The sequence below is a fragment of the Dermacentor andersoni genome, chromosome 3 (assembly GCF_023375885.2).
Source record: "Dermacentor andersoni chromosome 3, qqDerAnde1_hic_scaffold, whole genome shotgun sequence".
Taxonomy (NCBI): Eukaryota; Metazoa; Arthropoda; class Arachnida; order Ixodida; family Ixodidae; genus Dermacentor; species Dermacentor andersoni.
In genome coordinates this window covers 194,510,894-194,533,848 of record NC_092816.1, presented here as the reverse complement: position 1 = coordinate 194,533,848, position 22,955 = coordinate 194,510,894, and the positions used below count along the sequence as shown (strand labels likewise).

At 45.1% G+C, this 22,955-nt stretch overlaps 1 protein-coding gene across 1 annotated transcript; it reads right to left on the bottom strand.

The window, feature by feature from the left end:
- Positions 1-22,021: 22,021 nt before the first annotated feature.
- On the bottom strand, positions 22,022-22,736 carry LOC126524094 (uncharacterized). The gene has a single exon (XM_055067062.1). The coding sequence runs from the start codon at positions 22,734-22,736 to the stop codon at positions 22,242-22,244; it is 495 nt and encodes a 164-aa protein (XP_054923037.1). The 3' UTR covers positions 22,022-22,241.
- Between the last annotated feature and the right edge of the window lie 219 nt (positions 22,737-22,955).

Genomic DNA, 22,955 nt, shown 5'->3' with positions numbered 1-22,955 from the left:
CGCTATAATGTTAAAGAATTATCAAGCGCTTTTCATTATTCTCTCTGGGAGAAATCCACGCAAACATCTGCTTAGCGCATGTTTTGGGCATTACGTCCTCGATATCTGTAGGGGTGTGATGGTGTGCCAGTTAACCCTTATTGACACTTTAATTTTACCAGCAAGGCTGGCGAAATGTTAAAAAGACTGCGTATCTAGGGCCCACAGTCTACTCGCTGACGTATAAGTCATGTTTTATAGGTGACTAGACCATGACCACGTTGCATAATTTAAAACCACAAATAATAATGTGGTTAAGAAAAATTACTAAATGATCAGATAATTATATCGTCAAGGTGATTTGAACTCGACCGGACAACCTACCCATATAGCAAGGACATTGTTGCGTCTGCCTGATATTCATAGCGCGAGCAGCCATGGATGATCAGCTGTTCTTGTTCTCGGTCCGGCGACAGAAAACTTTCCACACGTGGTCCACACACTCATTAATCGCAAGCCACCTTATTAACAATTCCTGAAAAAAAGAATTCCGATGACCTATATATTATATATGTATTTATTATTTAGCTACTCTACCATGGTTCTGCCAAGGTTATAACTTCACAGCCCTTATACATGACTTGGCATGAATAAGCGCCTTAAAAAATAATTTGGTCAAATTACCGCACAAGAAAATTATTAAAACCTTAAGAAAAGTTCGAGACAAAAGCTTGATTTTAATATATTGCGGCAAATAATGTCTTAGAGTCTCTTCTTTTATATATAGCTTTAGTAAACCACTTTTCTTTGGGCATATTCTCAAAAGATAATTTGTTGCGCGCTGATCGCTATATTTATAGATAATCTCTTTTCATAATTATACGTAGTATAGGCATCGCAATATTCTAGAAATCTTAGTATAGACAAAATTTTAAATTCTAATGGCTTTTGTAACAGCTAAGAAAACTCAAAGCGGACAAACGCGAATACAATCCGAAGCCGTGTTTACTTGAATATGAATAAATGGTTGCGTGATAAAAATTTTTTAATATTTCTTTCCTCAAAATGCTCACCGCAACATCCTTGGCGGATTTCTAGTGAAAACGCTGGACCAATTAATTTGTTTGCTCTATACTAATATTCCCCCTATAGAAGGGATTCGAAAGTTGTATTACGTATGCGAGAGGTCATTTTTGACAATTGTTTTGGTGTCATTCTGCAGCGTTGGCATCAAAAAGTGTTCTGGAAATTTAAATATATTTGCGCGCACAGACGCGCTAGATTTTCTATTAGCTGGCTCCTCCGTACGAACAAGACAAGGACAGAACTACGCAAAGAGCTTTAGGGTGATTATCATCATCATCATCATCATCAGCGGCGGTGGCAGCGGCGCAGCGGCGGCAGCGGCAGCAGCAACAACAGCAGCAGCGGCGGCGGTGGCGGCAGCGGCAGCATCAGCAGCGGCGGCGGCGGCGGCAGCAGTAGCAGCCTATATTATGTCCACTGCAGGACGAGACGAGACTCCTCCCTGCGATCGCCAATTACCCCTGTCCTCTGCCAACCGATTCCAACTAGCCCCCGTACATTTCCAACTTTTGTCGCACCATCTATTCTGCCGTCCTCTACAGCGCTTCCTTTCCCTTGGTACCTATTCTGGCACCCTAATGATCCAACGGTTATCTAATTTGCGCATTACATGACCTGCCCACCGCCATTTTCCCTCTTTATGTCTATTAGAATATCGTCTATACCCGTTTGCTCTCTGATCCAAACAGCTCTCTTTCTGTCTCTTAAAGTTATGCGTAGCATTCTTCGTTCCATCGCTCTTAGCGCGGTCCTTAACTTGTTCTCAAGCTTCTTTCTCAGTCTCCAAGTCTACCCATATGTCATCATCATCAACCTGGGGACGCCCACTGCAGGGCAAAGGCCTCTCCCATACTTCTCCTTCTACCACGGTCATGTGCTAATTTTGGCCATGTTGTTCCTGCAAATTTTTAATGTCATCCGCCCACTTAACTTTCTGCCGCCCCCTGCTACGATTCCCTTCCCTTGGAATCCAGTCCGTAACCCTTAATGACCATCGGTTATCATCCCTCCTCATTACCTGCATTGCCCATGCCCATTTCTTTTTCTTGATGTCAACCAAGATATCATTAACCCGCCTTTGTTCCGTCAACCAATCTGCTCTTTTCTTATCCCTGAACGTTACACCCATCATTCTTCTTTCCATAGCTCGTTGCGTCGTCCTCAATTTAAGCAGAACCCTTTTCGTAAGCCTCTAGGTTTCTCCCCCATACGTGAGTACTGGGAAGACACAGCTGTTATACACTTTTCTCTTGAGGGATAGTGGCAACCTGCTCTTCATGATTTGAGAATGCCCGCCAAACGCACCCCAGCCCATTCTTATTCTTCTGGTTATTTCAGTCTCATGATCCGGATCCGTTGTCACTACCTGCCCTAAGTTGATGCATTCCCTTACCACTTCCAGTGCCTCGCTACCTATCGTATACTGCTGTTCGCTTCCGAGACTGTTAAACATTAGTTTAGTTTTCTGCAGATTAATTTTCAGACCCTCCCTTCTGCCTTGCCTCTCCAGGTCAGTGGGCATGCATTCCAATTGGTCCACTAAGTTACTAAGGTATTCTCCATTACCTCTTATCCACAATTCTTTCCAATCCAGGTCTCCGAATACCTCCTGTAAACACGCTGTGAATAGCATTAGAGAAATCCTATCTCCTTGCCTGACGCCTTTCTTTATTGGGGTTTTGTTGCTTTCTTTATGGAGGACTACGGTGGCTGTGGAGTCGCTATAGATATCTTTCAGTATTTTTACATATGGCTCATTTACACCCTGATTCCGTAATGCCTCCATGACTGCGGAGGTTTCCACTGAATCAAACGCTTTTTCGTAATCAATCAAAGCTATATATAATGGTTGGTTATATTCCGCACATTTCTCTATCACCTCATTGATAGTGTAAATATGGTCTATTGTTGAGCAGCCTTTATGGAATCCTGCCTGGTCCTTTGGTTGACAGAAGTCTAAGGTGTTCCTGATTCTATTTGCGATTACCTTAGTAAATACATTGTAGGCAACGGACAGTAAGCTGATCGGTCTATAATTTTTCAACTCTTTGGCGTCCCCTTTCTTATGGATTAGGATTATGTTAGCGTTCTTCCAAGATTCTGGTACGCTCGAGGTCATGAGGCATTGTGTATATAGGGTGGCCAGTCTTTCTAGAACAATGTTCCCACCATCCTTCAACGAATCTGCTGTTACCTGATCCTCCCCAGCTGCCTTCCCCCTTTGCATAGCTCCCAAGGCGTTCTTTACTTATTCCGGCGTTACTTGTGGGATTTCAGATTTCTCTAGACTATTCTCTCTCACATTATTGTCGTGGGTGCTACTGGTACTGTATAAATCTCTATAGAACTCCTCAGCTGCTTGAACTATCTACTCCATATTAGTAACGATATTGCCGGCTTTGTCTCTTAACTCATACATCTGATTCTTGCCTATTCCTAGTTTTTTCTTCACTGCTTTTAGGCTTCCTCCGTTCCTGAGAGCATGTTCAATTCTATGCATATTATAGTTCCTTATGTCAGCTGTCTGACGCTTGTTGATTAGCTTAGAAAGTTCTGCCAGTTCTATTCTACTGTAGGGTTAGAGGCTTTCAGACATTGGCGTTTCTTGATCACATCTTTCGTCTCCTACGATAGCTTTCTGGTATCCTGTCTAACGGAGTTACCACCGACTTCTATTGCACACTCCTTAATGATGCCCACAAAATTGTCGTTCATTGCTTCAACACTAAGGTCCTCTTCCTGAGTTAAAACCGAATACCTGTTCTGTAGCTTGATCCGGAATTCCTCTAGTTTCCCTGTTATCGCTAATTCATTGATTGGCTTCTTACCAGTTTCTACCGTTACCTCCTCAAGTCTAGGCTAATTCGAGTTCTTACCATCCTATGGTCACTGCAGCGCACCTTGCCGAGCACGTCTACATCTTGTATGATGCCAGGGTTCGCGGAGAGTATGAAGTCGATTTCATTTCTAGTCTCACCATTCGGGCTCCTCCACGTCCACTTTCGGCTAACCCGCTTGCGGAAGAAGGCATTCATTATCCGCGTATTATTCTGTTCTGCAAATTCTACTAATAACTCTTCCATGCTATTCTAGTGCCTATGCCATATTCCCCCACTGACTTGTCTCCAGCCTGCTTTTTGCCTACTTTGGCATTGAAGTCGCCCATCAGTACAGTGTGTTTTGTTTTGACCTTACCCATCGTCGATTTCACTTCTTCATAGAAGCTTTCGACTTCCTGGTCATCATGACTGGATGTAGGGGCGTAGACCTGTACAACTTTCATTGTGTACCTCTTATTAAGTTTCACAACAAGACCTGCCACCCTTTCGTTACTGCTATAGGATTCCTGTATGTTACCGGCTATATTCTTATTATTTAGGAATCCGACTCCTAGTTCTCGTTTCTCCGCTAAGCCCCGGTAGCACAGTACGTGCCCGCTTTTTAGCACTGTATATGCTTCTTTTATCCTCCTAACTTCGCGGAGCCCTATTATATCCCATGTACTGCCCTCTAACTTTTCCAATAGCACTGCTAGACTCGCCTCACTAGATAACGTTCTAGCGTTAAACGTTGCCAGGTTCAGATTCCAATGGCGGCCTGTCTGGATCCAGGGTATCTTGGTACACTCTGCTGTGTCACAGGTCTGACCACTGCCGTGGTCAGTTGCTTCGCAGCTGCTGGGGACTGTGGGACGGGGTGTGATTGTTGTATTCTTATGGGAGGTTGTGTCGAAGTACTGCACCAAGGTGGCCAATCCTGCTCTGGTGAGAGAGTACGTTACCGGTTCTGGTCACCGGTATCAGGCCGCACTCCAGGCCTGTTTATGGAATTTTATCAACCCACGGTTTTTTTTAATCTGGTGGAAAATTGCATGCCACCGGGATTTGAACCACGGTACTCTCGCACGCGAGGCGGATACTCTACCGCCACTGCAGGAGTTTTACGCCTCATTTAACCTACAGTGGTGCCTTCTTTGATCAGTCAAGGTGGACCAATCTGAGCTCAGTTAAGCCGCACAGATGGCACTCAACTGCAGAAACCTGGTATTTATGACCTGCACCTGTGTGGCCATACTTAATAGAGGAAATTTTGATAAACTAAAAGAAAAGAAATATTAGAAGGTGGTAAAGAAAAAAAAGAAGGAAAACAAAAGAAAGAAGAAAACGGGATGAACTCATGACCATTGGACGTTGCCCGGAGAGATAGCTCAGTCCGTAGGTCCGTCAGGCCCCAGGTTACATTGAAGCGCCATTGCTCCTGTCTAGAGCCTCATAATTACGTGGAAAGAGACTGATGTTGTCCGCGATGGTCGATGGCATACTTTCTTGGAAAAACTGGCCGCCCGTCGATGAGAGGGAACTCGAGGGGCTCTAGAGTCTAGGAAAAGCTTACGCAGGTGCGAGCGCTCAACGCTTAGCGTGGGAAGCTAGCCAGAGTAACTATCTCAAGGACTGCTGCTCATGAGAGCGAAATACCTGTGTAATTATAATAACCCTAATTCTTTGGAATTGATGATACCGAAAAAGCGGAAACGTGGCAGCAATCTGAAAAACTTGTGCGTCAATTTTGCTCCGATAAGCTCGAACTGTGAACACCATTGTGAGAGCGCACAGACTAGGCGCATTTTTGGCAGATAAGAAACAACCAATTATAGCAAAGTTTTAAAGATGGGCATCAAGTTGAAGAACACAACACTTAGAATCTCCCGAGATTACTCAGCCCCTGTAAGTGAAAAACACCGAAAGCTCTTACAGTTTGCTAAAAGTATTAAGAAAGAAGGCGATCGCACTAAGTTCGTTTTCACTAAGCTCTTTATCAATAGATATGTGTACGTGTGGGACTCGGACAACAACTGCGCGGTTCGTCTTAACACCAACGAACGGGGCACAGAAAATGTAACTGCTATAAATGACCAGACCGAATGACGCACTAATACATGCTATCCCGCGACATCAGTGCCTTCTTTACACAAAGCGCAATTGGCCTCACGTGATATTGGCTTTTTGTACACAAATATACGAAGTGTTCTCCCAAAAACTGTCCCACTGTCTTCATTGATAGATTCCTGTTCAGCTTCCATAGTGGCTCTTACCGAAACCTGGCTGAACGATACTGTTCCTGACAACTGTATCTTGGTCAGCGGTGCAGAATATAATTTTTTTCGTACTGACAGGCTTCAACGAAAGGGAGGCGGTGTTCTTATTGCCATGAAACATGATGTAATGGCCGTTCCCGTTGCTGTTAATTCCTTTCTTGAATGCGTGTTAGTTTCCCTCAAGTGTGGCCCGACGTCCTTTGTTATCGGTGTATTTTATCGCCCTCCTGATATGACGTGCACGTTTGCGAGCGAATTTCGCAGAGTTTTGGATGATGTGGTAATCCGATTTCCCAGCTCGGTATTAATTATTTTCGGCGACTTCAACTTTCCTTCAATAGACTGGTCAATGCTCACAGTTATGTGCAAAGATACTGAAGCGAACGAATTTCTTAACACTTGCCTAGACCACTCGTTAACACAAGTAATTGATCAACCTACGCGGCACTCGGCAACCTGGGCGAATATCTCGACCTGATCCTTACAAACAATCCTGACCTATGCTCTGATATCAGCCACTTAGATGGCCTTTCTGACCACGTCATTATCACCGGCAACCTCACACGCCCGTGTAACACAAGACAAGCCACCAACAAAAAAATCAGATGCTATAACAGAGCCAACTTTGCTAGTATGAATTCTGAATTATTGAGTTTTTCGGAGCACCTTATTGACAGGGACCTATCATTCACGGTGGAAGAAAATTGGCTTCTGTTTAAAAACTTCCTCAAAGCAGTAATAGAAAAATTTATACCTACCATTACAATAAAAAGCAACCGTACTGCTGCCTGGCTCATGTAGGAGCTTCGGTGTTTAAACAATAAAAAAGCGACTCTACGGACGGGCCGATAAAAAGGTTACTTCGGTTTCTTGGCTGCGTTACAAAGCCTGCGATAAAAAATACCAAAACTTACTTAAAACCACACGCCGTCATTCCTTTTGCCATAACCTAACATCTATGCTTAAAAAAGCCCTCGAAGATTGTGGCGCATTGTGAATCCTAAATGACATCCTGATATCGTTCTTCATGATAGCAACAACACGTCACTTCCGGAATCACAATGCGCAGAACTTCTAAATGAGACATTCACGGCTGTCTTTACCTGCGAGGATATTACTACCGCACCTATGAAGGATTGTATATCTGACATTGACATGCCAGAAATTGATGTAACCGAAGCGGGCATATTTTCCCTTTTAAGTAAACTGAAAATTTCTTCTACATGTGATCATAATGGTATCAATAACACTATACTGAAAAATACACGCCATGGCATCTGTAGTATTCTGACGGCCCTTTTTTCACAATCTCTCGCGACAGGCACTATCCCCGATGATTGGCGAATAGCCAAGGTAGCACCCTTTTTCAAATCAGGCGACCGTTCTTCACCATGCAACTACAGACCTATTTCGCTAACAAGTACCATATGCAAGGTCATGGAACACGTCATTCACTCCCAAACTGCCAAATACTTAGAAAGCCACAACATAATATACCAGTATCAACACGGTTTCCGCAAGGGCTACTCTTGTGAAACACAACTTGCAAGGTTCGTTCATGACTTACACTCATCCATTGACGCTGGTTTACAAGTAGATGCAGTTTTCCTTGATTTCTCCAAAGCGTTTGATTGCGTTCCGCACCACAGATTACATCTCAAACTTGCATGCCTAAACATACACTCTAATGTCATCGCATGGATTAAAGCTTTTCTTTCCTCCAGGCTCCCAGTTTACTTCCTCTAACAACCACAATTCTTCTTTTGCCCACGTTACTTCCGGTGTCCCCCAGGGCAGCGTGCTAGGTCCTTTACTTTTCTTAATATATATTAACGATCTTCCTTCGTGCGTAACGTCCCGGGTTCGTCTCTTTGCCGATGATGTCGTAATTTACCGCACAAGTTCCTCTGATATCGATCGCCAATGCTTGCAATCTGACCTTCATGCAATTGCCTTATGGTGCTCCAAATGGCTAATGTCGCTTAATATCTCTAAAACCAAGTTAATGACATCTAACGGCCGATAGTCTCGAATTTAAAACACTTACTTCATTAATAACAGCAGGATTGAGTCTTCCACTTCCTACAAATATCTTGGCCTTCACTTCCAGTCTGACCTAACGTGGCATCACCACATAAATTTAACCCTGGCAGCTGCTAACCGTACTCTTGGAATACTTAAACGAACCCTCAAGCAAGCGCCACCACTCATACGTAAACAGGCATATACCACAATCATTCGCCCGAAAATTGAATATGCTGCGGCAATTTGGGATCCCCATCAGGTATATCTAGCCTCTAACCTTGAAGCCCTGCAGAACCGTGCTGCTCGATTTATTTTTTCAGATTATTCTACATTCACCAGCGTTACATCTTTAAAAAATCGTGCCGGTTTGCAATCCTTGAGCCTTCGTCGAAAACATTCCCGCTTATCACTATTTCATAAAATTTTCCACCATTCCTCACTTCGTGATGATTTCTTTCAGTCACCGCCGATTATCTTTCCTCGCCGCGATCACCCTAACAAAGTGAAACGCATTTTGTGTCGGTCATTAACTTTCGCTCAATCCTTCGTACCACGCACTATCATCGATGGGAATGATTTACCCTCATACATAGCCATGGAAACTGACATAGCCAAATTTAAGGAAACAATGTGCACTACTGTGAGAAGCTGCTAAAATGTTGTGTTTCCTTATTAAGTGTGTTTCCCTGATAATTTTTGTGCTTTGTGATTTGCTGCTTGCTCCTGACGTTTTTATGTAACGCTTTATTTTTTTTTTTTTGGTTCCTTATGTTGACTACACTGACTTGTTGAACGAAAACAAAAAAACACATGTCTTGTGAATGGTTTTCTTTTTACGTATGCTGTACCTGAATGTACACTTGCTTTTCTTGTAGCCCCCCCCCCCCCCCTATGTAATACCCTCCTTCGAGTGCCTTTAGGGGTATTGTAAATAAATAAATAAATAAATAAATAAGACTGCTTTCGAAAAGTGAACGGCCCAGAGGGCTGTACTACGAGTGCTATGACTGATTATTTTCTATCTATATATCTATCTTTTTTTCATCTCATCTATGGGATCGAATTGGAGCGCTGTTGCTTTGTTTGAGCGTATAGTAGTTAAGAGAACGAGTTTAAGGGAGGAGAATAAAAAAGGAATGGAAAATTACTGAAGCATAATTGCAGCGCCGTGGTCTTAAAGCGCACCCGCGGTAGAGAAACGGAAGAAGATATAAACGTGCGTGGCCATGGTACGCACGCGAAAAACTGCCTTAATAAATTTAGAGACTTGAGAAAAAGTTTCGTTAACAACCGATAACATAGCAATCAACATATATGTCAGCACCGGTAAATATGTCCCATATGTCAGCACCGGTAAAATGTACTGATTGTACACTTTCCTTTTCAACGATAAGGGTAAGCTCCCATTCAGGAGCTCGCGATGTTTGCCATATACGATCCAACCCATTTTTATTCGTCCGTGAATTTCCTTCTCATTGTCAGGGTTTCCTGTTATTAGTTTACCTAGGTAAACGTACTCCTCCGCAGGCTCTAGAGGCTGACTTGCAATCTGGAAATCTGGTTGCCTTGCCCGGTTATTTATCATAATCTTTGTCTTCTGCATATTCATCTTCAACCCTACTTTTACACTCTCCCTGTTAAGGTCCTCAAGCATTTGTTGTAAATCGTCCGCAGTGTTGCTTAGAAGAATAATGTGATCGGCAAATCGAAGGTTGCTGAGGTATTTGCCGTAGATCCTTACTCCCAAACCTACCCAGTTTAATAGCTTGAATAATTCTTCCAAGCACTAAGTGAATAGCATTGGAGAGATTGTTTCTCCTTGTCTGACCCCTCTCTTTATAGCTATCTTCCTACTTTTCTTTTGTAGAATTTAGGTGGCTGTGGAATCTCTGTAGGTATTTTCCAGGGTATTTACGTAAGCGGTCTGTACTCCTTAATTACGCAACGCCTCTATGACCGCTGGTATCTCTACTGAACGAAGTGCTTCTTCGTAATCTATGAAAGCCATGTAGAGAGGCTTATTGTACTCTGCGGATTTCTCGATAACCTGATTAATGACATGGATGTGATCTATCGTAGGGTATTCCTTCCTGAAGCCAGCCTGTTCCCTTGGTTGGCTAAAGTCCATTGCTGCCCTTATTCGATTGGAGATTATTTTTGTAAATATTTTATTTAATAGTGGGAGTCAGCTAATAGTCCTATAAATTTTCAGTTCTTTAACGTCTCCCTATTGTGGTTTAGTATAATCTTTGCATTCTTCGTGTTCTCTGGGACCCTTGAAGTCGATAGACAGTTCGTATATTGGGCCGCAAGTTTTAAAGCAATATGTCTCCACCATCCTTAAAAATCGACTGGTAGTCCATCTTCTCCTGCCGCTTTTCCCCGTATCATGCCTTACAAGGAACTTCTGACCTTATCTCTAGTTATCAGAGGAGTTTCTGTATACTGTTCATTACTGTTTCGAATAGAGTACTCCTGAATCCTCTGGGTACTGTACAGGCCAGTATAGAATTCTTCTTCTGGTTTTATTATGCCTTCGAGATTCCTGATGATATAACCCTGCTTAGCTTTCAGTGCATGCATCTTGGTTTGTCCTATGCCAAGTTTTCTTTTCAGTGATTTCAGTTCTCCGTCCTTTTTTTACGGCTTCTTCAGTCTTTCTCACGTTTTAATTTCGAATATTACTTACTTTCGCTTTGTTGATCAGTTTGACAGGTGCGCGAACTCTATCTTATCTCTTGAGTTGGACGCTTTCATTCTTTGTCATTTCTTTATTATGTCCTTTGTTACTTGGGATAGCTTGCCTACTGGTCGCCTTGGTGCCTTGTCTCGCACTTCAATTGCTGCCTCTGAAGCCAGTCTCGTTAAGGTTTCAATCATTACCGCTATGTCATCATCACCACCTCTCTGTCCTAAGGCTGCATATTTGTTTGCAAGTACCAATCTAAATTTGTCTTCTTTTATCCTTATTGCTTCTAAGCTTACCCATCTTTCTTGACTAATTTTTCTCTTTCTCTGTTCAAATTGAGTTAAATCCTAGCCCTCACTAACCTATGATTACTGCACTTTACCCTGCGTATCACTTCAACATCCTGCACTATGTTGGGATCGGCAGAAAGTAGAAAATAAATTTCATTACTTGTTTCACTATTAGGGGTTTTCCAGGTCCACATTCCGTTGCTACGTTTTCTCAAGAAGGAGTTCTACCAGCATCTCTCCTCCAGTGTTTATAGAATCGACGCAGTAGTTGCCCATTGCCTGTTCACCCGCCTGCTGTTTCCCCACTTTTGCATTGAAGTCACCCATTACTACTGTATTGCGGGCGAGCTCCACCACGGGAAAACCAGGCGCCACCGTCGGCGTGAGGGATCACGTGGTGTTGAGTATTCCAGGGTAGCGTATCGTACTGCTGCCGAGTAGTAGCGACGCCTGCTTATCGAAGCTCGACCGACGTTACTTATTGGGTAGCGTGGCGTTGTCGGCGGGCTGCAGGCATCCGGTAGACCATGGCGACCAAGCAAGGGCGACACGATTTCTAGTGCGAAACTTGCACGGTGTATCCAAAAGTTGGTGAAAGAAAATGAGAAGAGCAGGAAGTGTCAAAAGTACATTTCGGAGCCCCTTAAACAGGCTCTCTACAATCGTGGGAGGGATCTTGCTTTCATCGACCTCACGTGACCGGCACAGAAAGCCAGCTCCAAGGAGGAGGGATCTTGCTTCCTTCGACGTCACGTGACCGGTACAGAAAGTCTGCTGCAAGGAGGAGACCACTGGAATTCTAGACGCTTGTCCTTCTCTTTTGCGCTTTGCTGGTTCGTGGAAGTTCTGTAGACTTTGGCCGTTCGAGGAAAGGGTCCCTCTAAAGTCGCGCGCGCGCGCGCGCACACACACACACACACACACACACACACACACACACACACACACACACACACACACACACACACACACACACACACACACACACACACACACACACACACACACACACACACACACACACACACACACACACACACACACACACACACACAAAAGAGGCCTGTAAGCTCTGCGGGGCTTCCGCCAGACACTCGAAATGGTCATGGCGAACTAGGAAATCACGCTTCATTTCGACGAGGCAAGGTGTGTGAAGGTCGGGTGAGAAATTTCTTTCTGCACGTGGTGCGGGACGTCAACCGTAGCAGGAGCAGTGACGCCTCATTTCGACGATGCATGGGGAGAGGAGGTCGGCTGAAATCCCTTTCTGCACGTGGGGCCAGACGCCAACCGTAGCAGTGGACACAGCGGCCGCGTCGGCTGCTTCGGAAGCTCCGAAGCGAGCTGAAAACGCAAGTTTGGAGTCCCACCTGCGCCACGGTTCTGATTAAGGGGTGAGGCTTTACCGCCTTGGGTGTCTGCTTGACAACATTTGAAAGTACTATAATAGGTATTGGCTGCCTTTGGAGGCGTGCAGCATTGCAGGCTACTGCTCGCTGTCGCAGTGCCGGACGCACGCAACGGAGACCAGTGTCAGCCTTGTTCACACGTAGCCGCAGGGCAAGGAGCTGTGTGAAGCTTGGTTGGTGAAACTTAGAACCCGCAAACAGCCATCGGCTACAACTTGGGTACGCGGCAAGCACAGCCGCGAGAAAGATTTCTGCTACGGCGCCGGGACTGCGCTATGTTCGGTGAGTAGCAGAAAACGCGCACTGAGACGCTCGCCCGCTCCCGCTGCCCGGCTAATGTCATGGCACTTTATTAGGTCTATGAACTTATTGATACTAGTTTCTGCAAGTTCACTGAAATGGAAAGGGAACGATAAGAAGCGCAATTAAAAAAGGCATGACATATGGTAATGCTTATGTTAAGAATTAACGCACTGGATTAAGAAAAAGAAGCAGAAGGAAATCGCACGCTGAGAAGACCGACAAACATACAATGCGACGCAGATTGAAAAGTAATATTCAGATCTCCAGGAATTTAGAAGACAAAAAAAGATTCAATCGCCGCGACGGCACATTACAGTCAACGTAGGCGTGGAAGTCTCTATAACGAAATAATTTTTGAACAGTTCTGGTAGCGTCCACGCAACAATGGTTGCTAGTGTGCTGTAAAATGCTCATATGTTGCGGCCTAAAGCTCACGGCACGGTGCAAAAACGCGCTCACAGCGAAAGCAAAACATTGCGCGCGGGCATGCATGCAGACGCGCAGTCGGTCGCTGCGAACCCGTGCGATCGCTGCATTGAGGCTTCATTCTGTTATGCTCCATTTGGTAATACAGACAGCCCACTACAAACAACATAATTCACATAGTTTACTCTCAGCGTTTGGCTACCTTTCGCGCAAGAAGCCGGTTCGGGAGACTTCATCGCGGCGACCGCGCGCAGTGGCATTCACTGTGCGTATTCGGTAAAGAGATAGCGTCTGTAAACGATTCTGTGCTTTCAGTTTGCCCAAGATGATTATATCGACAGTCAAAAACTTCCCTCGTTTTGAGAGTACCTACATGAATGTTGAGCAGGGCTGCCGCGTGGACTTTTTATTGAGCGCCGTAAGCGAAACCTATGAGGAGCGCGCCGCGCGCTCCCTCATACTGTGCAAGGGTGACGCTTCCGACAGATGGCGACACCGTTAAATCCTCGCCCCCAATATGAAGAAAAGCGGGTACGAAGCGCGGGAGGGAGGGCGGCGGCGGAATCGACTCCGCAAAAATGTGCGTACATTGTAGGGCCCCGCGCTCCTTATCTTGAAAGGGATCGGCAGAAGGCTCATACCTTTGTGCACGCTGTGTTCTCGCCGCTCTTGCTGAAGCGGTATACAGCACAAAGTTCACTTCACTCACTGCTGCTCCCGCCGTACTTCGTAACTCGAGCGTTTTGACTGCGAGTGCGCATGGTGAACGAGTGAGGTAACTTCAGATTTGCTTGCGTGCGTGTGACACCGTGCTTGTAAATTTAATTAGTAAGCGAATGATTACAGGTTTAAACGATCAATAAAACTACTATCCTTGCTTCGTATAGCTGTCTACTGTCTAAACAGGGATTTTTTAAATCTAGCTGAAATCGTGTAACGCAAACAATATAGTATATATAGTAGTAGTATATATAGTAGTAGGTTCCGGCACTAGGATGCCAGCCCATGCGACAGCAGCGCCGCCGCAAACGTCCGCCAATCCGTCGCTCATTTCTGCTGTTGTCACTTTTGTCAGTTATGCTGGTTGTACATCGACGTTTGTGTTGCTTGTGATTTTCTTCTTAAGTTTATGTAGTTCAAGCAACGCATTGTTTAAAAGAAAGTCTTGATCTTCCCTGACGTATTCTAGTTTGAATTATACACAACAGTTATACACGACCAGCTTTGCTGCCGGAGGCGAGATCAGCAGCTGGAGCGACTGCGCGGCCACCACAACTACGTCGGCTGCCGGGGCTATCAACACAGTTGCTGCCGCGACTGCAATTTCCGTAATGCCGTGGAGAGGGCCATGGTGACGTCGTGCAAACGCCAGCCGACCCTTCGGGACCGACGTCGGCCTCGACGCGTCAACGGGCTCCGCACAGAGGCACATACGGCGAGAGACTACCTATTTATATTCTAAGATAGACATCGTTGTAGCAGCCACTGGACGGCCTGTATTAGTTATACCTTTAATTGTGTATCTCACGTCAAGTGTGTATTATGTCCCATTAATATAGATTCTGTGTTGTGTGTGCACTCGTGTGTCGATTACATTTTTTGGTGAGCGGTCCTGAGCCCAAACCCCTCTTATTCCATCACAGCCGCTATCTTTTTTATTCGCATTACGGACATTAGTTAGACAAGATAACCCCCCTACGAGACCATGCAGTTCCGCCATTGTCACGATCCGCCCAGGTTCGTGAACAAGGGAGGGCTCGAGTCACCCTCCGCCAGAGTGACGCTCCGCAGCGTGGTGGTGGTGAACGATGACTGACCGCGAGCAGCTGTGTTCATCGGTGTATATTTGGTACGGTGAAAAATGTTGCCCACCGAGCCTGGCAGGCCAACGAATATTATGCCCGAGGGGGCGTCACATGTTTGTCACACCCCTTACCCCCAATTTGTTTCTTCAAACAAACTATGTCCAGGCTTAATGTAAAAAATAAGTTCACGCCTGGTCGAAGCTCTGCCGCCGTTCCAGCCGGGTCGACGGTGCCTGTTATCCCGGTGCGTAATGGTCCGGCGGCTTCCGCAGTCGAGTACTTCGCCTGGGAAACGGTGTTGACGGGCCGGGTATGGCAACGCCGGGTGCTGCCTGAGCCAGCCTCGCTCCATCCGGAGGGTCTGCACTGGCTGGCCTTGCGAATGGCGCCGGCCTTGACACCGGCCCCACAGGCGCCGCACAATTGGCAATGCTTGCCGCCTCCGAGGTCGCCGGTGCTTCAGTGGCAGCGACGGATGTTGCCGTTGGTCCCCGTGCGGGCTGGACTTCTGAATTGGCAGTTGAGGGTGGAAGCCAGGTCCCGAGGCAAGGCGTAACATGGTCGGCATGCCCCGGTGCCCCGCGCTGCCGTCCAACGATGAGGCACTAGCAGGAGATGCCTCCTCCCCGGCGGACTAAGGTGGACCAGGGCGCAAATTTCTGGCTAAGACTGGAGCTCCCGACTCCGGCAATGGCCCGGGACGGCACCCTCAATCAGCAATCAGCTGTCAGCAGTCAGCAATGTGTCCTGTATCGTAATTTTAACCGGCCCACATCGATGGAGATCTTCGCACTGCGAGTCATGTTGCTCAGTGAATAAATGCGTATGCCGTCGTCTAATACCTCCAGCAAAGCTGCTACCTCCATGGGAGGGGCAGCTGGTAGAATGCTGACACACCGTTAATCAAGGTCACTAAGCACGCCCCACACTCGAATGCACTTGAACTTCTGGCGAAGTAGCCATTACACTTACGCATCAAAGTCATAGCCCGACGTGCCCTTTGCAGCACGTGCTCTATTCTTTCTGAATCCAATGTGGTACTAATGGAAACGAGTAACATTACGGCTGAACCATGCTCATTACTGTCATCTGTGAAACATATCCGGAACGGAAACATACAAAGAGCCATTATATTCACCGACTCACTGAGTATTTCACTATCTTTAGGTAATGTAGGAATAAAAGTGCTGTACTAAATTCTCTGTATTCACTTCTCAGTACAGTATACACGTTTGGTAAGCATGTAACACTATTATGGGTGCCTGGTCATAGATGTATCGAGGGGAATATGCTGGCAGACGAAACCGCTATATCAGTAGTAAGAAAACCCACCAACTCCTAGCTGTCCTTGCCACACACATGAAGCCTTTCTTACGCTAAAAGCTTAGGAGCGACTGGCACGGTTCATGAGGCACCGAATTATCTAATGAGCTGCATGTTATTAAGCCACAGTTAGGGAATTGGCCACTCAATGACAAAAACACTACGAACTAAGGTCATCATGTGTCGATCGAGAACTGGACACACATAACGCACTCGTACCTGTTTGCCGGCAACGACCCAGTTATCTCTGGTAAATGTAGCGAGATGTCGACTCTGCTGCGCGTATTGCTGCAATGTCGGTAAACAAGTTCCAAGAAAAAATCACCAACCAAGCACTACGTACAGATGGTTAACCAGCGAAGCTGACAACTGCGGCGGTGGTGATCCCAACGGTTCATTAAACGACGGCTTGACAGGCTGCTGCATCTTCCGTACGCAGCTGCTGCGTGCACTCAGCTGCACGAGCCTGTTCTTGTGCCCGGGCTGCATCATCGGCATGGCGTAGGCAAGCTCGTTCCTGGTTCAGCCCGCGGCGTTGCTGCTCGAAAGCTGCCTGCTCCTTAGGAGCACGCATGACGTGTGGCCTACCTATTTCAGAGCCTGAGAGAAACTGCTGCGCAGGTGCTCGGCTGCGAAAGAAAGCAACGATGTCACTCCTGGCGCCGCCAATCGCGCGCCTCTCTTTCAATTTTTTTTTTTGCTCATGCGCATGGGGTTGCGCTGGATGAGTTTTAGGCGCACTGGCGATGTGTGGAGCGACAAATCGGTTAGCCATATAAAGCTTTGCTGTTAAACCCCTTTCGTTTACTATACCGTCAGCGAATTTTTATAAAGATTTTTTATAAATGACGTTTATATCCTGCATCTTATACACGCACGTGCTCTGTAGCACAGCCTCTTATCGGAGGCTACTGCGGCGAGTGTAGAAAGTAGTGCACGCGCTTCCCTGCCATTGCGTACACAAGGGCTTCGGAGAGGAGTTAATGCTACCTGGATATTCACAGGTTTAATTCCTACTTTCACATCGCGAAATATATTTCATGTTCATAGCTGGCTTCACATGCTACAATTTTAATACACGTATATATTTTAAGCATTTACAACGAATTTTAGACCACTATACATTCGAGTTACATCTATACAATTTGTCATTAAGCACGCTATCGAAAGCCCTGTAGCATTTCCTGGCGCTCAACGGCCCTTATTGGTCCTTATGCCATTAAACCCTATGCATTGATCAATCTCTTTCAATTTTCGACCACAATAATGAGCGGCTTAAGATGTTTGCCTAAATTACGGGAAAATGTTTGCACCAATAGAGTCATAGCACCACCAACGAGGCAACGTACCGAAAGATTAGACAGAGCTACCGCCGAACCCGTCCCGAGTTTCCCGCGTTCACGCCGAATGCGCGCAGTGTCCGTGATGACAGCCAGCGCCTCTGACGGCGCCTCGGCAAGTTTCGGCCTTGCAAGAGTTGGGTTGACTCGTCGTGTAGCATAGAAATTCGCTGCCTCTTCTCGCCTCGCAACGTTTCTAATACAACTTTCTGTCGTAGATCTCTGTTTACTTGTGTTTACTCAATTGCATCACATAAAAATATGCACGCTACATCTACAATATTAGCGACCAAGGACTTTCAAGACTTTGCGACTATTTGCGGACTACGGTGAGAATAGAATCCACCAGGGACTCCAGCCAAGCCTCCTCCAATCCCGCAACCTCGCAAGCAGTCTTCACTATTTCGTTCCGCCGTCCGAAATCCTGGCCAGCTGATCCCTCCCTCTGCGTAGTGCAAGTCAAGAGCCATTTCGCGGAGGCCCGGGTATGATCACAGACTTCCAAATTTCACCCCCTTGTGTCTGCGCTTCCATGAAAGATTGCCGGGGAAATCTGAGACCTCATTCTTGCTCCGCCCAAGACAAACCCCTTGACATTTTGTCCGCTGAGTTCTTCAAGCGTACTTCCTCGTCGGAAAGGCAACGATTCCTGCAGATACTCTCAGCTGAAGAACCAGACGATCACAAGCCTTCACAGCTTTTGCGCCGTCTTCAGCAGCTCCTCGGGCATAAGCCTGCCTATTTCGGTCAAGACCTCCCAGAACTCTACTTGGAGCGTCTTCCCGCCACCGCCTGCATGGGGCTTCCTGCTCCAGCGGGTTTATCTCTGGCAAATATCGCGGACGTCACATGCCTGCCAAAACAGCAGATCCATGGTAGGCAATGGAAGACTCATATCTGCACGACATTGTGGAATGCAGGAGGTGTAAATCAAAACTTATGTATTTAGGCCATAGTCGCTTGCTGAGGTAACTTACACTAGAGTACAGAGGGCAAAGAACAAAAAAGCACTTAAGACCACTATAATTTTTTTTTCAACTACATAGAGAAAATTGATATTCTGTTATGCCCACAGAAGTATATGCGCGATTCTAGAGAACTGTTTTTCCTGTGGAAGTAATACTTAGCTCAAAATTATTATGTCCCTCATTTAAAGACACAAACAATATCTTCTATAAGCGGATTCACTAAATTGACACTCTATTGCCTGCTTACAACTATTTGCGAAATTCCGGCAAACTAGCTGTTGGGGCTCTAGACGTACCGCCCACCTGAACATAAACACCTCAACAAACTGATTCCGCAATAAATAGTTGTCAATGAGAGGCTGCTAAAAATTTCATATCTTGTCCCCCCCATAAAGCTCTTCGCGTAGTTCTGCCCTTTTCTTGTTCGTGTGGAGGCGCCAGTTCTTAGAAAATCAAGCGCGTCAATGCACGCGAATATATTTAAGTTCCCAGAAATCTTTTTGATGCCAACGGTGCAAAACGACACCAAAACAATTGTCAACGAATGACCTTTCACATAAGTAATAGAACTTTCGGATCTCTACTATACGGGGAATATTAGTAAAGAGTTAACAACTAATCGGTCCAGCGTTTTCACTAGGAAACCGCCAAGAATATTGAGGTGAGCATTCTGAGGTAGGAAATTTTAATAATTTTTATCAAGCAACTATTTATTCATAGTCAACAAAACATTGGCATTCATCATATTCGCGTTTTTCCGCGTTGAGTTTTTTTAACTGCTAAAAATCCATTAGATGTAAAAATTTTGTGTATAATAAGATTTCAAGGATATTGCGCTACCTATACTACGTATAATTATGAAATGAGATTATCTATAAAAATAGCGATCAGCGCGCAACAAATTTTCTTTTGACAATATGCCCAAAGAAAAGTGGTTTACTAAAGCTATATCTAAAAGAAGAGACTGTAAGACATAATTTGCAGGAATATTTTAAAATGAAGATTCTGTCTCGTACTTTTTTAACGCTTTAATAATTTTCTTGTGCTGTAATTTGACCAAATTATATTTTAAGACGCTTATTCATGCCAAGTCACGTACAAGTGCTGTGAAGCCATAACCATGTATAATATGGTAGAATAGCTAAATAATAAATACGTACATAACTAACAGGCCGCCGGAATTCTTTCTTTTAAGGAATTGTTAATAACGAGGCTTGCGACTAATGAGTATGTTGATTAGGCGTGGAAAGTTTTCTGTCGCCGAACCGAGAACAAGAACGGCTAATCATCCATGGCTGCTCGCGTTATGAATATCAGGCAGCAGCAACAATGTCCTTTCTATATGGGTAGGTTGTCCGATCAAGTTCAAATGACCTTCACGAACTATCTGGTTATTTATTAATGTTTGTTAAGAACATTATTATTTGTGGTTTTAAATTATGCACGTGGTCACGGCCTAGTCGTCTGTAAAATTTGACACACTCACACGTCAGCGAGTGGAATGTGTTTTTAACATTTCGCCAGCCTTGCTGGTAAAATTAAAGTGTCAATAAGGGTTTACTGGCACACCATCCCACCCCTACAGATATCGAGGACGTAATGCCCGAAACATGCGCTAAGCGGATGTTTGCGTGGATTTCTCCCAGAGAGAAAAAGGAAAGCGTTTGATAATTCGCTAACATCACAGCGCGATGATCGTGTGAATGTGCGTCACTTGAAGTGAAGCAGATGTAATCACCACTGCTTTATTTCTGTAACCTGGGTTTGATATGTTTAGCAGACCTATGGCCCTGTAACCTATAACTATTCCACTCTGCTTTCATTCTAATCTCCTGTCGTTAATTATTTGCGTAACCACTCACAAAATGTTCGGGATGTGACCGGCACTGTTGTTTGGACACCCAATCAAACGCTCTACTCTTTTATAGGGGGTAAGTTTCTTTTTGTTTTCACAGCGAATAGCAATGCCTACGTGACAGGTTCTTCTTATCTTATTGACTGATAAGAGACGAAGAACACGCAAAAATTGGGGAGGGTTTCGGTGGGGCCGAGATAGCACAGTAAAATTAGATAACCGGATTGACGAGGGGTGCCGGCGTCTGCAACTGGCCCGGTTGCTCTTCCGTAGCTTGCGGTGGCTAGTCAAAAATTGGAGTATCATGCAACGGAATGTTAAGAATGCCGTTAAAACGGATCCTCAACAAAGAACAGTTGGCAGAGCTACGTAATATACGCGGTGAAAAGGCTCGATAGCCCTATCTGTCAAGCATTTTATTTCATTCTAAGCCGTTTATAAATTATTTTGTAGCATTGTTGAATTTCGCACTGTAGATGTTACATAATTATACTCCTATTCAGTTTCTGTATTGTTGATACTTTCATGTGTATTTCAATATATGATTATTCTTACTCATGTCTGTGTAATCTTCAATTACCCGATCTTTGATCACGACTTCTAATAGCTTGATTTGTATTTTCCCGCTATTCTTCGTTGCTAATCGTATGCTCTACGTTTTTATACATATCATAACAGGAGGTCCCTGAGACAAATTTTACTTTGGGTCCTCCTTCTGTATTACATAACCTTTGTAACTGTAACAATGACTAATATTAATAAAATTGATTGATTGATTCATTGAAAATAAATTCAATCTCCTCGGCAGCTCCGAGTACGCATTATCAGAGCGATAGGCGGAACAGAGATATTTAATTTAGGAACGGAGAAGTATTCGGCTATACCATAGGAAATGTCATTTTTGTCCCGCATAGTAATGCATTTTTAATGCGTACACGTCACTTCGACGTGATGAGTTTGGCGTTATTGTGGTGTTGCCTAACAGGGAGGCGAAAAGAGCACAGCCCGAAAATGTTTTAGCACTATCGGAGGGCTAATGGCGAAGAACACGTGGAATTGGAAATAAGTATTTTTTGTTAATAAGTATCTTATAGGTTAATTACTTAAATAAGTATATTTTGTTCTGCCTTATTCTGTAAAATCAGTGTGCACACGTTATAGAAGATGAAGAGTTACAAATGTTTCCCTTATTTCAATCATAATCTGACATTTCAACACTGCGTGGTTGCATCACAAAATTTGAAAGGTGCTACATCGCTGCTAAGTGAAATTCTGCCTCAGGGGTGGAAGGTCACCGTTGTGTAATGACATATTGCATTTTTTTTTTATAATTGTAGAATTGCCGACATCACACACTTATAAAAAGTAAGGTAGTAATGGCTCAGGAAGGACGATGACACACGGGGTCTCAATCTTCCTTTCTTTTATTTAGGAGACAATAAAATGTACAATGTATTCAATAAACCGATGTGTTGGATGAAGAGGTATGTCAATAAACAATGACTCACTTCAGGGAATTACTCGTTCTTCTTCTTATTAGGCCACTACAGGCAGTCGTGTACTCACTGTGTTGAGTTCAACGCAAGCAGCAATAACAAGCTCCATTTACACAAGGAATAAAAATTGCATCCACACCTCGTCAAGTTAATCAGCCCTTGTAACCATAGCCACCGTAGCCACCACCATAACCGTAGCCGCCTCCGTATCCGTAGCCACGGCCATATCCATAGCCGCCTCCATAACCGCCACCGAGGCCAGAGTGAGCGAGAACGGCTCCTCCGCCGTTGACTTTGTTCACGTGATGAACCGTCCTTATCACAAAGGCTGGTCCGGCCACGGCTTTGGCGAAGGGAGGACCACCACTAAGAAGAGCGACACTGCTGCCGATGCCTACGCCACCAACCCCGTAGCCTCCACCGCCTCCGCCATAGCCTCCGCCGTAGCCTCCGCCGTAGCCTCCGCCGTAGCCGCCGCCGTAGCCTCCGCCGTATCCGAGGCCGTAGTCACCGTAACCAAGTCCATATCCTCCGTATCCGAGACCACCGAGGCCGTAGCCACCTAGGAGTCCCCCGGCATAGGCACAGGCTACGATGGCTGATAGGACGACGACAGTGCTCTGCGTAGGTTTAGTGAAATTATTCATTCCTTAAAAGGACACGTTCTTATGGCTAGACAATCCTCCGAATTAACAAGATTATTATAAGACTCGCAATTATGAACACTGCTTCTATATGTGTAAAGTGATGCCATAAAGTATTGCTCGAGTGATATTGCTAGTCTCTTGATTTTATGCGCAATATTATTATAATATTGATAATACGGCATTAACTTAGTATAGTGGATACAATCACGTTTTCTTCTA

Coding starts and splice junctions, on each gene's coding strand:
- LOC126524094 (XM_055067062.1), bottom strand. CDS start 22,736: ATGAATAATTTCACTAAACCTACGCAGAGCACTGTCGTCGTCCTATCA.